The 11484-nt window shown below is 42.5% G+C and overlaps 1 protein-coding gene across 5 annotated transcripts in view; it reads right to left on the bottom strand.

The window, feature by feature from the left end:
* Nucleotides 1–258: 258 nt before the first annotated feature.
* Nucleotides 259–11484, bottom strand: part of LOC100703578 (nuclear factor 7, ovary) — a 972198-nt gene continuing 960972 nt past the window's right edge. For 2 of the 5 annotated variants that reach the window (XM_019350423.2, XM_019350424.2), the window contains 2 exons: nucleotides 1891–2027; nucleotides 259–1759 (listed from right to left, as the gene is read on the bottom strand). In XM_019350423.2, coding sequence (XP_019205968.1) covers nucleotides 351–1742 — 1392 coding nt within the window. In that variant the 5' untranslated portion in view covers nucleotides 1743–1759; nucleotides 1891–2027 and the 3' untranslated portion in view covers nucleotides 259–350. The remainder of the gene's footprint in view (nucleotides 1760–1890; nucleotides 2028–11484) is intronic. The other 3 variants (XM_025905775.1, XM_025905774.1, XM_025905776.1) reach the window with 3 other exon arrangements.

Raw genomic sequence — 11484 nt, 5'->3', positions numbered from 1 at the left:
GTTGTCAGAAACAGACAAGAAGACAACAACAAACTGCTCCTCCCATTCAACACATGTCAGTCCATATCCCAGCAAACTAACTCATCTCCATTTACACACATCAAATAGAAACATGAATCATTTGTAATGATTAGAAACTTGATAGAATTTCAAATCTAGTTTGGGGAGTCATTCAGTGAGAAACAGTGAAATGATTTTCCATGTGAAAAGGTGGACAGCAGAAACAGAAAGAAACAGTGAGAACTAAAAGAGAAACAAAGAGCTTTGGAACAATGAGGCAGCAGGAGGACAGCTGCAGTTTAACAGCTTCAATTCACTGACAGGAAACAACATTAGAAATATCATCATCCTCAACTCATCTGCTCCACTGACACTGACACCTTCAACGGACACACCTTCACTTTACCATCCAAAGTATTAATGTATGGAAACATCCTGTGAGTGAACGTGTGTGTGAAGGTGTGTATGTGTGTGTTAGTATCAGGATCAGAGAACGACAGCTTTCCTCTGTTCCAGTCCAGATTCACTCTGATCCTCTGGAGCTTCTTCTGAACTGAGAGAGCAGTTTCACCTGATGGTGACCATGCTGAGTGTTTATGTTGATAGAACATTATTCCCCATAATCCAGACAGACTGTTTCCCTTCCTCTCCACAGACTCTGCAAACACACCCAGTTCCCACCATGTACTGTCTCCAACTTCAACATCCCAGCTGTGAGTCCCTGAGTTAAAGCCCTCAGATCCCAGGACAGACCAGGAATGATCAATCCTCTCTGGATTATCAGGAAGCTGCTGCCTCTCTCCTCCTCGTCTCACCCTGGTCAGATCTTCAGACAGGATGAGGTTTGGATGAGCAGTGTTTGGGTCCAGAATGAGAGGAGTGTAGGAGACCATGTCCTTCATGTTGTTCCAGATGTTGAAGGTCAGGTTGCCCAGGTGTTTGGCCTGGTCTATCAGAGCTCCTGAGGGCAGCTGTGGATCATCCAGCAGGGGGCAGCGCTGGACTCTTTCCACTGCAGCCTTGTAGTTGTGCAGGAATGAGACGTCTTCAGCTCTCAGCTCCTCCTCTGTGGCTCTGACTGTGTCTGAAAGAGCTGCTATCTCTCTGCTCAGAGCCTCCATCTTCTCCTTCATCATCCCACTCTTCTGCTCCTCTTCCTCCCTCAGTGCAGCCAGCCTGGCCTCCTCTTCCTCTGCTAGAAACTGGTGAAGCTTCTTAAACTGCTCCTTAATCTGCCTCTCTGTGTGTCGGGCCTGGACCTTAATGTGTTCTGCTGTTTGGTCAAACTTCACTTGAACTTCTTCACAAACCTTTAACTTGTTCTTTAAGGGCTCCAGAGTTTCCTGAAGTTCCTTCTTGTGTTGTTGTGCAGCTTCATCGATGGGTCTGAATCTGTGCTTGATGTGTTTTTCAGAGTCTCTGTAGACGACACACACTGGCTGCTGATGGTCCAGACAGAAGAGTTTGAGTTTCTCAGAGTGCAGACTGCAGAGAGTCTCTGAAGCTCTCTGATCTCTCTCCTGTAAGAACGACTCACACAGGTTCTTTAAAGCTCGGTTTAAAGGTGGATGCTTCTTTGAAGATCTTCTCTTACAAACTGGACACTCATGTGTTGTTCTCTCTCTCCACAATCTCTTCAGACAGTCTTTACAGAAGCTGTGGCTACATGACAGAAGAACAGGATCTCTGAAGACCTCCTGACAGACCGGACAGCAGAGATCCTCCTCTGATCTGGAAGCCATTGAGTCTGTGAGTGAAGCTCACAGACTCAATGGCTGTTTCTGCTGTCTGTGAAACAGCAGACAGGAAGTACAGTCAGTCCTGGCTCCCCTCCCTCCTCTACTACCTTCACTGAAACTTCCTTTGAGTCGTGTTTTTGCTCAAACTCACATTCAGTGTGTGGAGCGTCAGCAGCTTGAAGCAGCAGTGTTGGAGTTTTCCACTTTTCTCTCCTGTAGCTGCACTCACTCAGAGGAAGCTGCTAGTTTGGTCTGAACTCAGTCTGATCGTCTGTGCGTCTCTCTTTACTGAGGACGAAGAACTTCCTGTTTCCTCCTTTGTTGCATTTGAGTGACGTGGGGGGCGGACCTTCATTCACTCTTATAAATGTGTCAGTTTGACAGCAGAGTGCAGGTGTTTACCGCAAGCCAGTAAACAAAACGTTTTTTTCGAATCTTATACAATAAAGTGTGTTAAAGTTTGTTCTGACTATATTCAGGTTCCCAGCAGTGGGAGTGTAATGCAGTCACACAAACACAGGGTGGTGTTAAGGTGGATTTACTTTGTTACATAGATTCTAAACGTTTGTTTTTGGCTCTTCTCACTGAACAACCAGCAGTTAATGCAACATGATATACTTTTCCGTCAGATCAACATCAACATCAAATTCTGACACAAACCACGGCTCTAGATGGAATTTAACCTTAGACTCCTCTTTTATTCTCTTAAGCACATGTTCATTCATTCATTGATTATTTTAGTCAGAAATGTTTTTCATTATTATTAAATGTGATTAAAATTCTAATATTTACAATGAAAATGTTGCAATAAAGGACTTTTTGCTTAATAAACAGACACGAAACACGAGGGATAAACTCCAGCATAATTACCCTTGATTATCGTTTTTTTGAAAGGGTAAATGATCAGCTACAATGAAGCTCAATGTAATCTATGTATTTAAAGCTAATAACAACTCTACTTACTGTCACTGCCCAAACAGGACGTTAACTAAGTGCTCTAGCTCTTGATGTTACTCAAGCTGTGATAGTAGGTCAGGGGTTCATGATTCTGCTTTTTGTCTTTTGAAGAACATCTATTACCCCCCACAACCATCATTCACCTTAGTTCATTACCCACCTTTTCACCGCTGCTGCTGCTGCTGCTCTCTCTGAGTCTGTCTTCGTTGACCTGCCTCTCAGTTTCCCACGGACCTTGGCCTTATTAATACCTTCCCACCATCCCAGCTAACCTGGATTTCAAGTAAGTCACACTGTCACAACTTCGTCATGAAGACTCTGCCTAGTGGTCTTTTTAAGACTTGTTACTACAAATCTGTATAAATAATTTAATAATGCTCACATGAGACACTCGCTCTGGATGTTATCAGTCTATTCAATGGGCATTATTAGTGGAAATCAGCCCACAGATATGGGCCAGTAGGGACTTTCTACCTTCTAGGTTGTTCAGAAGGTAGTTATCATCCATTCAGAGGATGAGTAACAGGAGGATGGGAAGATTCCAGAATTCAGTCTCACTGGATTCTGGAGGATATGGCAGCGTTTACAGGTAACAACATTTAAATGGACAGCATTTATAGAGTGACTATAATAAGTCAGCGAGCGACAGCAATGTTAATGTGGTTTTGTTGGTAATACAGTGAGTGCTGATATAACAGCTTTGAGATGCATTTGTGGATATTAACCAGCAAAGCCCCAAAGGGCTTCCTGAGCTTCCTGCTCAAAAATAACATGTCCAAAATGTATTTCTGTGCAATTACAAGCTTGGTGTAAACAGTATTGGTATCAAAATAAAGCTAGCACTTGCAAGATGTCATCAAAGGTGTGAAAATTGCATCAGATGTTATTGTGTCAAAACTACTGAGGCTAGAACATAGAAAAAGTAAGTAGATTTTTTCCTCACCTAATTTTTTTAATTTTTTATTTTTTTTTTAGCAATGAATCCCATTAAATTATGCTTTAGTTCAAAGTAAAACCTTTTTAATCCCCTTTTCCCTTTTTAATCGTTTAAGCCAATAGAACCACAGTAACAATGCTGCATTCATGTCACTTCAACCAATCAGAAGTTGCAAGGCCAGACCCCATGTGGCCCCAAATTTACAACATGTGGGGCGTTTATCAATATGCGTACTTGTGCGTACTTGCGTTCTCGTGTACTCGTGATACGTCATCAGTCGGAGACCAAGTACTGTTCCAATTCGAAGTACGCATCACGCCGAGAACGCGAAAAAGTCCCGGATGTGTTCTCGATCCGCCCATTTTATCGAGCATGCATCGATGTAGACTTGGGACAGCTATATATCCCAGAATGCATTTCGTCCAAAACTCAACAGCGGACTCCCGGCACATCGTCCCCCCCGCTCGCGGACTTCTCACTACTCAGGTTAAAGAAACCCCAGCAGCTGTCTATAGTATTGAGTGTCCACTAGAATAGAAATAAAAGCGTTCTAACATCTCACCTGCTTGTTTTTATTAAGGTATGTACACGTATGTACATGTACACTACTTTTATTAATAAAGGTTTCACTACTGAGGTTAAAAATGATATATAAGTCACTTAGATCACTTCTAAATGTTAATGTTTGGTTTATTTCAGTGTGTTATTTGTTCCTGAGTAAATCGGTTTGGCTGTGATTAAAGTTAAGCTTCATAACATGTTACTCACAGTTACATTAGGAGGGGACGGCAGTAAAAACTCCGGACCTGTGACATCATCACGTACGCTGGTGTTCCGACTGTACAAATCACGAGTCCGTGCTCGCGTACTTGAGAATTGAGAAACGGCCGACGAGTCCGTGCTCGCGTTCTCGGCAGGTACGTACTCCCGTGCGTTCTCGGCGGGTACATACTCACCGAGAACGCGAGTACGTACTCGCGTACTTGGGCATTGATAAACGGCCGTGTTGTCTGTCTACTCATGTGTCTGTAACTGGGTCTAAAATGGTGGTTGTTGACAGAAGTTGAGCTGATGAGACTAGCTAGCCCTCCATTATCAGTAGCTATGCAGGCTATCGGCTACTGGTGAAAATGTGGAGGAATCTGGTACGGTAAGCCAATTTCTGTCTTAGTGCATTTGCGCCGCTAGGTGTTTTTGTGGTCTTCTTTTGTGGCTAGTTCAGTGAATCTTGATCGGAGTGTGGTGAAATTTGGTGTTTTGGAATCGGTGTGGTCTTGAGCTATCATACCATTGTTTACCCAGTTACATGAACTCTGGCAAATTCTAGGCTCAGTTGTTTGTGTTTATTGGACTTTTGAGCATTTATGGTACTGCTCTTTTAATCATCTCTTCTTTTTGCTGTGTTTGGTGGTTGTAGAAATGGTTTGTATGAGCATCTACCTGAGATTCCAATGTTTCTGTGGATACTACACATGTTGATATTTGCATAAAAGGCTTGATGTCATGGAGAGTTATGGTTATGGTGCTAGCTGTGTAAAGGGTAGCTTATATTGTTATATATAATAACAAAGAATACAGCATTGCGGCATATTGAACACAGAAGAGTCTGGACCAGAAACGAAATTCTACATCATCACTTAACAACCTGATTGTTTGCCAGTGGTGCTAGTGTCAGTCATTATGCAAATTTGCTGTTTAAAAAGCATGGATATATCAGCTAATGTTAGGCCTAAGTTCCCTTAACAAAAAAAAAGAAAAAAGAAAGAAAAACTGAAAAAAGTAAATAGAGGTGAACGCTTCTCAACCAATATTGACAGCCTAGGTAAAAGGTGACTCGTTTAGCAGAGGCAGCAGCCTGAACAGAGAAACCCAGGCCTCGCTCTCCTCAGCCACCTCTTCCAGCTTATCCAAGGCAAAATTGTGGCATTCCCAGGCCAGCTGAAGAATATAATCTCTCCAGTGTGTTCTGGCTCTGTTCTAGGGCATCCTTCACCTCAGCCAGAAGGTGCCTAGGTGGCATCCTTACCAGAATCCTGAAACAACTTTACTGTCTCCTTTCACTGTAGAGGATTAGCAGTTCTACTTTAAGCCCCACTCAAATGACTGAGCACTCCACCCTATGCCAGGGAGAAGCCACCCACCTGTCAGACAAAGCTCAGTTTTGCTGCTTGGATCCACAATCTCTTGTTTTGTTTTTGGTTCCTACCAAAAAGAATCAGACCACACAATCTATACTATTACTATACTATTAAATCTGATTCTTTTTCATTCTTTTCTGACAGAGAAAAACATGACTCAGGAGTGGTCAAAACATTTATAATTCTTTATTTAATCATCTTCCGGAAGAGAGAGACCTGCACAGCCCAAAGCCAGTTGCAAAATCTCTAGCATTAGAAACCAAAAATGTGTATCATATAGGTGTTAGTTTGGTCCTTTACACATCACACATAGTTTCCATGAAAACAATTTCTTCTGGCCTGAGTTGATGTGTGTGTGTGTGTGTGTTAATTAGTTCCGCTTTTTCTCCCTGTACTGGTTTCCTGTATTTTATTAATATGCCTCTGCAGCTCTGCACTAAACTTCCTGTTTTTTAGTCAAGGGAGCTTGCAAAGAAAAGCGTCTGGACTTCTTTAAGTTGCTTGAAGACGTTTCACCTCCCATTCGAGAAGCTTCTTCAGTTCTAAGGTCAAATGGCCGAGAGTCCCAGATTTAAACCCAGTGGGAGTATCCCCCCAAAGAGGGACAAAAGGACCCCCTGATGATCCTCTAATCACATGCGACAAGGTGTGAAAGCGGGTGTGGGACCTAATCAGCCAGAGTTTCGGGTGAGCTCATTGTGAAACCTGGCCCCACCCTATCATGTGATTTCTGGAGGTCAGATCGCTCAGGATGTGAGTGGGCGTTACGGCGTCTGGGGAGGGAACTCAAAACTGGATTATAGATGGCAGACAGTTGGTGTCGTAAACCACCGCCTCTGTTCAAAGATGGTCGCTCACAGTGGACATAGATGGCCTCTTTCACTCCTCTTTCAAACCATCTGTCCTCTCTGTCCAAAATGTGAACATTGGCATCCTCGAAAGAGTGACCTTTATCCTTTAGATGCAGATGAACTGCTGAGTCTTGTCCTGTGGAGGTGGCTCTTCTATGTTGTGCCATGCGCTTGTGAAGTGGCTGTTTGGTCTCTCCAATGTAGAGGTCCGGGCATTCCTCGCTGCACTGTACAGCATACACCACTTTGTTAAGTCTGTGTTTTGGAGTTTTGTCTTTCGAGTGAACCAGTTTCTGTCTGAGTGTGTTGCTGGGTCTGAAGTACACTGGGATGTCGTGCTTGGAGAAAACTCTCCTGAGTTTCTCTGATACACCGGCTACATAGGGGATGACAACGTTGTTCCGTCTGTCTTTCTTATCCTCCCTCGCTGGTGTCTGATCTTCTTTTCTGTGCCTCTCTGCTGACTTTAGAAACACCCAATTAGGATAACCGCATGTTTTGAGTGCTTCCTTTACATGTGTGTGTTCCTTCTTTTTCCCTTCAGGCTTAGAGGGAACATGTTCTGCCCGGTGGTGTAGGGTCCTAATTAAGCAGTGGAGACTGTCAGAAAACGACTACAAGAAGACAGCTCCTTGGAAGACAGGACCAACTTCACACCCGATCAGATTTGCACACTGTTAGACCTCTGCATTACCACAACATACTTCAAATACAACGAAGGCTTCTACAGACAAAAACATGGCTGTGCCATGGGCTCCCCCGTGTCACCTATTGTAGCCAACCTTTACATGGAGGAAGTGGAAAGAAAGGCTCTTGGCTCTTTTAAAGGGAGAGTACCCAGCCACTGGTACAGATATGTAGACGACACCTGGGTCAAAATCAAGACACAAGAAGTGGAATTCTTCACTGCGCACATTAACGCCGTGGATAAAAACATCAAGTTCACCAGGGAAGACACAAAGGATAACTGTTTGCCTTTCCTGGACTGCGCTGTGCACCTTGAAGAGAATGGCAACCTCAACATTGAAGTTTACCGGAAGCCCACACACACGGACCAGTACCTCCTCTTTGACTCCCATCACCCTCTGGAACACAAACTTGGAGTAATCAGGACCCTACACCACCGGGCAGAACATGTTCCCTCTAAGCCTGAGGGAAAAAAGAAGGAACACACACATGTAAAGGAAGCACTTAAAACATGTGGTTATCCTAACTGGGCGTTCATAAAGTCAGCAAAGAGCCACAGAAAAGAAGATCAGACACCAGCGAGGGAGGATAAGAAAGACAGACGCAACAACATTGTCATCCCCTATGTAGCCGGTGTATCAGAGAAACTCAGGAGAGTTTTCTCCAAGCACGACATCCCAGTGTACTTCAGACCCAGCAACACACTCAGACACAAACTGGTTCACCCGAAAGACAAAACTCCAAAACACAGACTGAACAACGTGGTGTATGCTGTACAGTGCAGTGAGGAATGCCCAGACCTCTACATCGGAGAGACCAAACAGCCACTTCACAAGCGCATAGCACAACATAGAAGAGCCACCTCCACGGGACAAGACTCAGCAGTCCACCTGCATCTAAAGGATAAAGGTCACTCTTTCAAGGATGCCAATGTTCACATTTTGGACAGAGAGGACAGATGGTTTGAAAGAGGAGTGAAAGAGGCCATCTATGTCCACTGTGAGCGACCATCTTTGAACAGAGGCGGTGGTTTACGACACCAACTGTCTGCCATCTATAATCCAGTTTTGAGTTCCCTCCCCAGACGCTTTAACGCCCACTCACACCCTGGGCCATCTGACCTCAGGAAATCACATGATAGGGTGGGGCCAGGTTTCACAATGGGCTCACCCGAAACCCTGGCTGATTGGGACCCACACCCGCTTTCACACCTTGGCTCAGGTGAATAGAGAATCATCAGGGGGTCCTTTTGTCCCTCTTTGGGGGGATACTCCCACTGGGTTTAAATCTGGGACTCTCGGCCATTTGACCTTAGAACTGAAGAAGCTTCTCGGATGAGAGGTGAAACGTCTTCAAGCAACTCAAAGAAGTCCAGACGCTTTTCTTTGCAAACTCCTTTGACTACGATGACCTGGATGACTGAGAACCTTCACAGACATCTTTCTGTTTTTTAAATTTCCACTAACTTAAGCCTCTGTTGCTAAGGCGACAAGTCACCCTCTGACCTAGTTCTCTCTCACAGATGGCCTTGCTTTATACAAGCCTTTATTATTAAAATACATAAAACAATATAATCAGAAAATAAGCGCTAAGAACATATATTTATTCTTTAACAGTTACTACCAAAAAGAATCAGACCACAAAATCTTGTTCCCGACAGTCTGAGAGCCCTTCAGATGTTTGAGTCCACTTTAAATCAAATCTCTCGGTATGTGTCCCACCATGTAAAAATTAGTTTGACTACCTGGAAAAAAAAGCTAAGCAACTAAACTAAAACAAACACAAAAAGGCTCTTATAATGTTAATTATTGTAGGCTTTATGTCACCATATTGTTTATGGTGACATAAAGCAATAGATGCCAGTATTTTACTTTTAATTCAACATTTTTTTTTTTTTTTTTACTTTTTTGTCAGTGCATGATAAACCTTTAAAAGCAACTATTCCAAACTGTTTCATTTTGTTTCGGTGTAACATACTAAACATTTACATTCACTAAACATCCAGTGTCTGACATGTCTGAAGAAAAGCAAATGCATCTTTAACAAACCCCTCAGTTTGCCCAAATAATGAAGAAATGCTGCTATAGTCAATCAAATAACCTGTCACGGTGTTCCTGACACAACATAACTTTTTATCTGTGCTAAGGAGATTATGTTTGTGGCAATCCGTGTTACTCTGTAAACAACATAAATCAAAAAGTTTTGAATCAATTCTGGTAAAATAGAAAAATAAAAAAATTGTAGCAGTGTAGAGTTAAGTCACGCCACCAATCCATTAAAATTTGGATTACGTCTACAAAGTTCTTCAAGGTCAACTTAATTATTTATTAGTGGAAAATAAAGGACTCACACGCTGTCCCATACAGAGTCTGACCTACAGCCAGAAAAAAAGGTCATCATTTAACACGTGGCGAGGTGCTTCTATTTTAATGGGTGCAGCTTTTCTGGTCTTCACAGTAGTGGTTCAGTGGTTGAAGAAATGCACAGACCAGTTGAATGTGAGTTAATGCATCCCACATGATACTGCTCAGCCTAACAGCCCTGTGCATTCCAGGCAGTAAAGACTGACTCCACAGTGCTTACAGCTGAGTGTTAGTAAGTTACACATGAAAAGATGGTAGAAAGAAAAAAGATAGTGATGTAGAAAAAACAAATGGAGAAATACAGATGACTGTGGTGGAGAAAGCTGAAAAAATGAGACCAGTGACACGGAGAAAGGAAGGAAAAAATAAGGAAGAAATGGAGCTGTACAAAACGGAAAAATGGACAGTGAAAATAGAGCAGTGGGTCAGTGATGGGCCTCTTCAGATGCAATATGTTTTTCTCTAAGACGATGACAGAAAAGAGCAGTTTGTAAGAACTGACCTGTTCTGTTCCAATGATACAAATTTTGCATGTATGAGGAAAAAAAGCATCTGTGAATCTTGACCATGTTTAGCTCCACACAAAAGAGACAAGCAGCTTTGGTCACTCTGAGCTAGTGATGTGCCAATCATGAACGAATCATTCAATACTCCAGAATCACTTTACTGACTCGTGAATCATGATTCACAAGCCCAACTGACTCACTGACTCATCCCTGTTGCTGTTAGAAAACTAATTTCATTAGTGGAAATATATCTAGCTTATAATTAAAATTGTGGAGAAAAACACAACATCCAGTATCTTAACAAAAACATTTCTGCTCTGAACTGGAAGAAAAAACCCTGAGTAGAAGCTCACATCAAGACAATAGCTCCTCATTTCACAGTAGTGTCGCTCAGCTAACATGCTAACAGCAGATTTGAGGAGAAGGGTCTGGCTGCAGCCACTGTGGAGCTCCACAGTAGCCGGAAACACGTGACCTCCACAGTAGCCGGAAACACGTGACCTCCACAGTAGGCAGAAATACGTTCCTGCGTGGATCATCGACTGTGGAAATGTTGCAAGTGGATCGTAAAGGTTGGGACAGAGTCTTTCATGTAGAAATTTGCCGTTAATAATTATATAATTTTAGGAATCATCTAGTTTGCTTACACTGATTACGTTGGCACTTTGTTAGCGTTACAACAACGGTCATACCTCCGAAGTATCTAAACTTTAGTAAGGAATGTGTGCACTTTTGACACCTCTGGTTAGCATTTAGTGGTCAGTTTCAAACGTATTTATTTTTTGCTTGTTATTGAACTACTTTTCACTATCTGTAACATCAATGCACATTGTTCCATTTACTGCATATTGCACTTTATTCATGTCTTTCATTCCACCTGCAAAAACATTGTAAAGGTCGTCACAAAGAGGTTTATATATGTATAAATACTAATATTCTCTATTCCATTCTGTTCTGCTTTTTTATTGCCCAGATATTAGTTAGCCTTTGTTAAATTGTCTGTTATATGTCAATAGATACGTATGTCACAAATAACAGTGTTTTGTAAATTATGTTTTTGTTAAGAATTTTCTCCCAAATCTCTTACATGCTAACTGTAACGTGTTATTTCTGCTAAAACCTGAACTTAAATGTGTATATGGTGTTTATCTGTTTTTCTCTCTGTCTTAGATGCACATATCAATTTGGATTTTTGCCTGCAAGCCAGAATTGCAGGAATGCACAACATGTTGCAGAAGACTCTTTCACTGCCCTCTGTGCCCCACTCTCAGCCCTACTGTCAAGGCAAAGATTGAGGAGTATATAA

Source organism: Oreochromis niloticus, linkage group LG3, assembly GCF_001858045.2.
Source record: "Oreochromis niloticus isolate F11D_XX linkage group LG3, O_niloticus_UMD_NMBU, whole genome shotgun sequence".
In the NCBI taxonomy this organism is placed as follows: Eukaryota; Metazoa; Chordata; class Actinopteri; order Cichliformes; family Cichlidae; genus Oreochromis; species Oreochromis niloticus.
The sequence above is the reverse complement of the archived record's forward strand: the minus strand, read 5'-3'. Positions and strand labels throughout refer to the sequence as shown.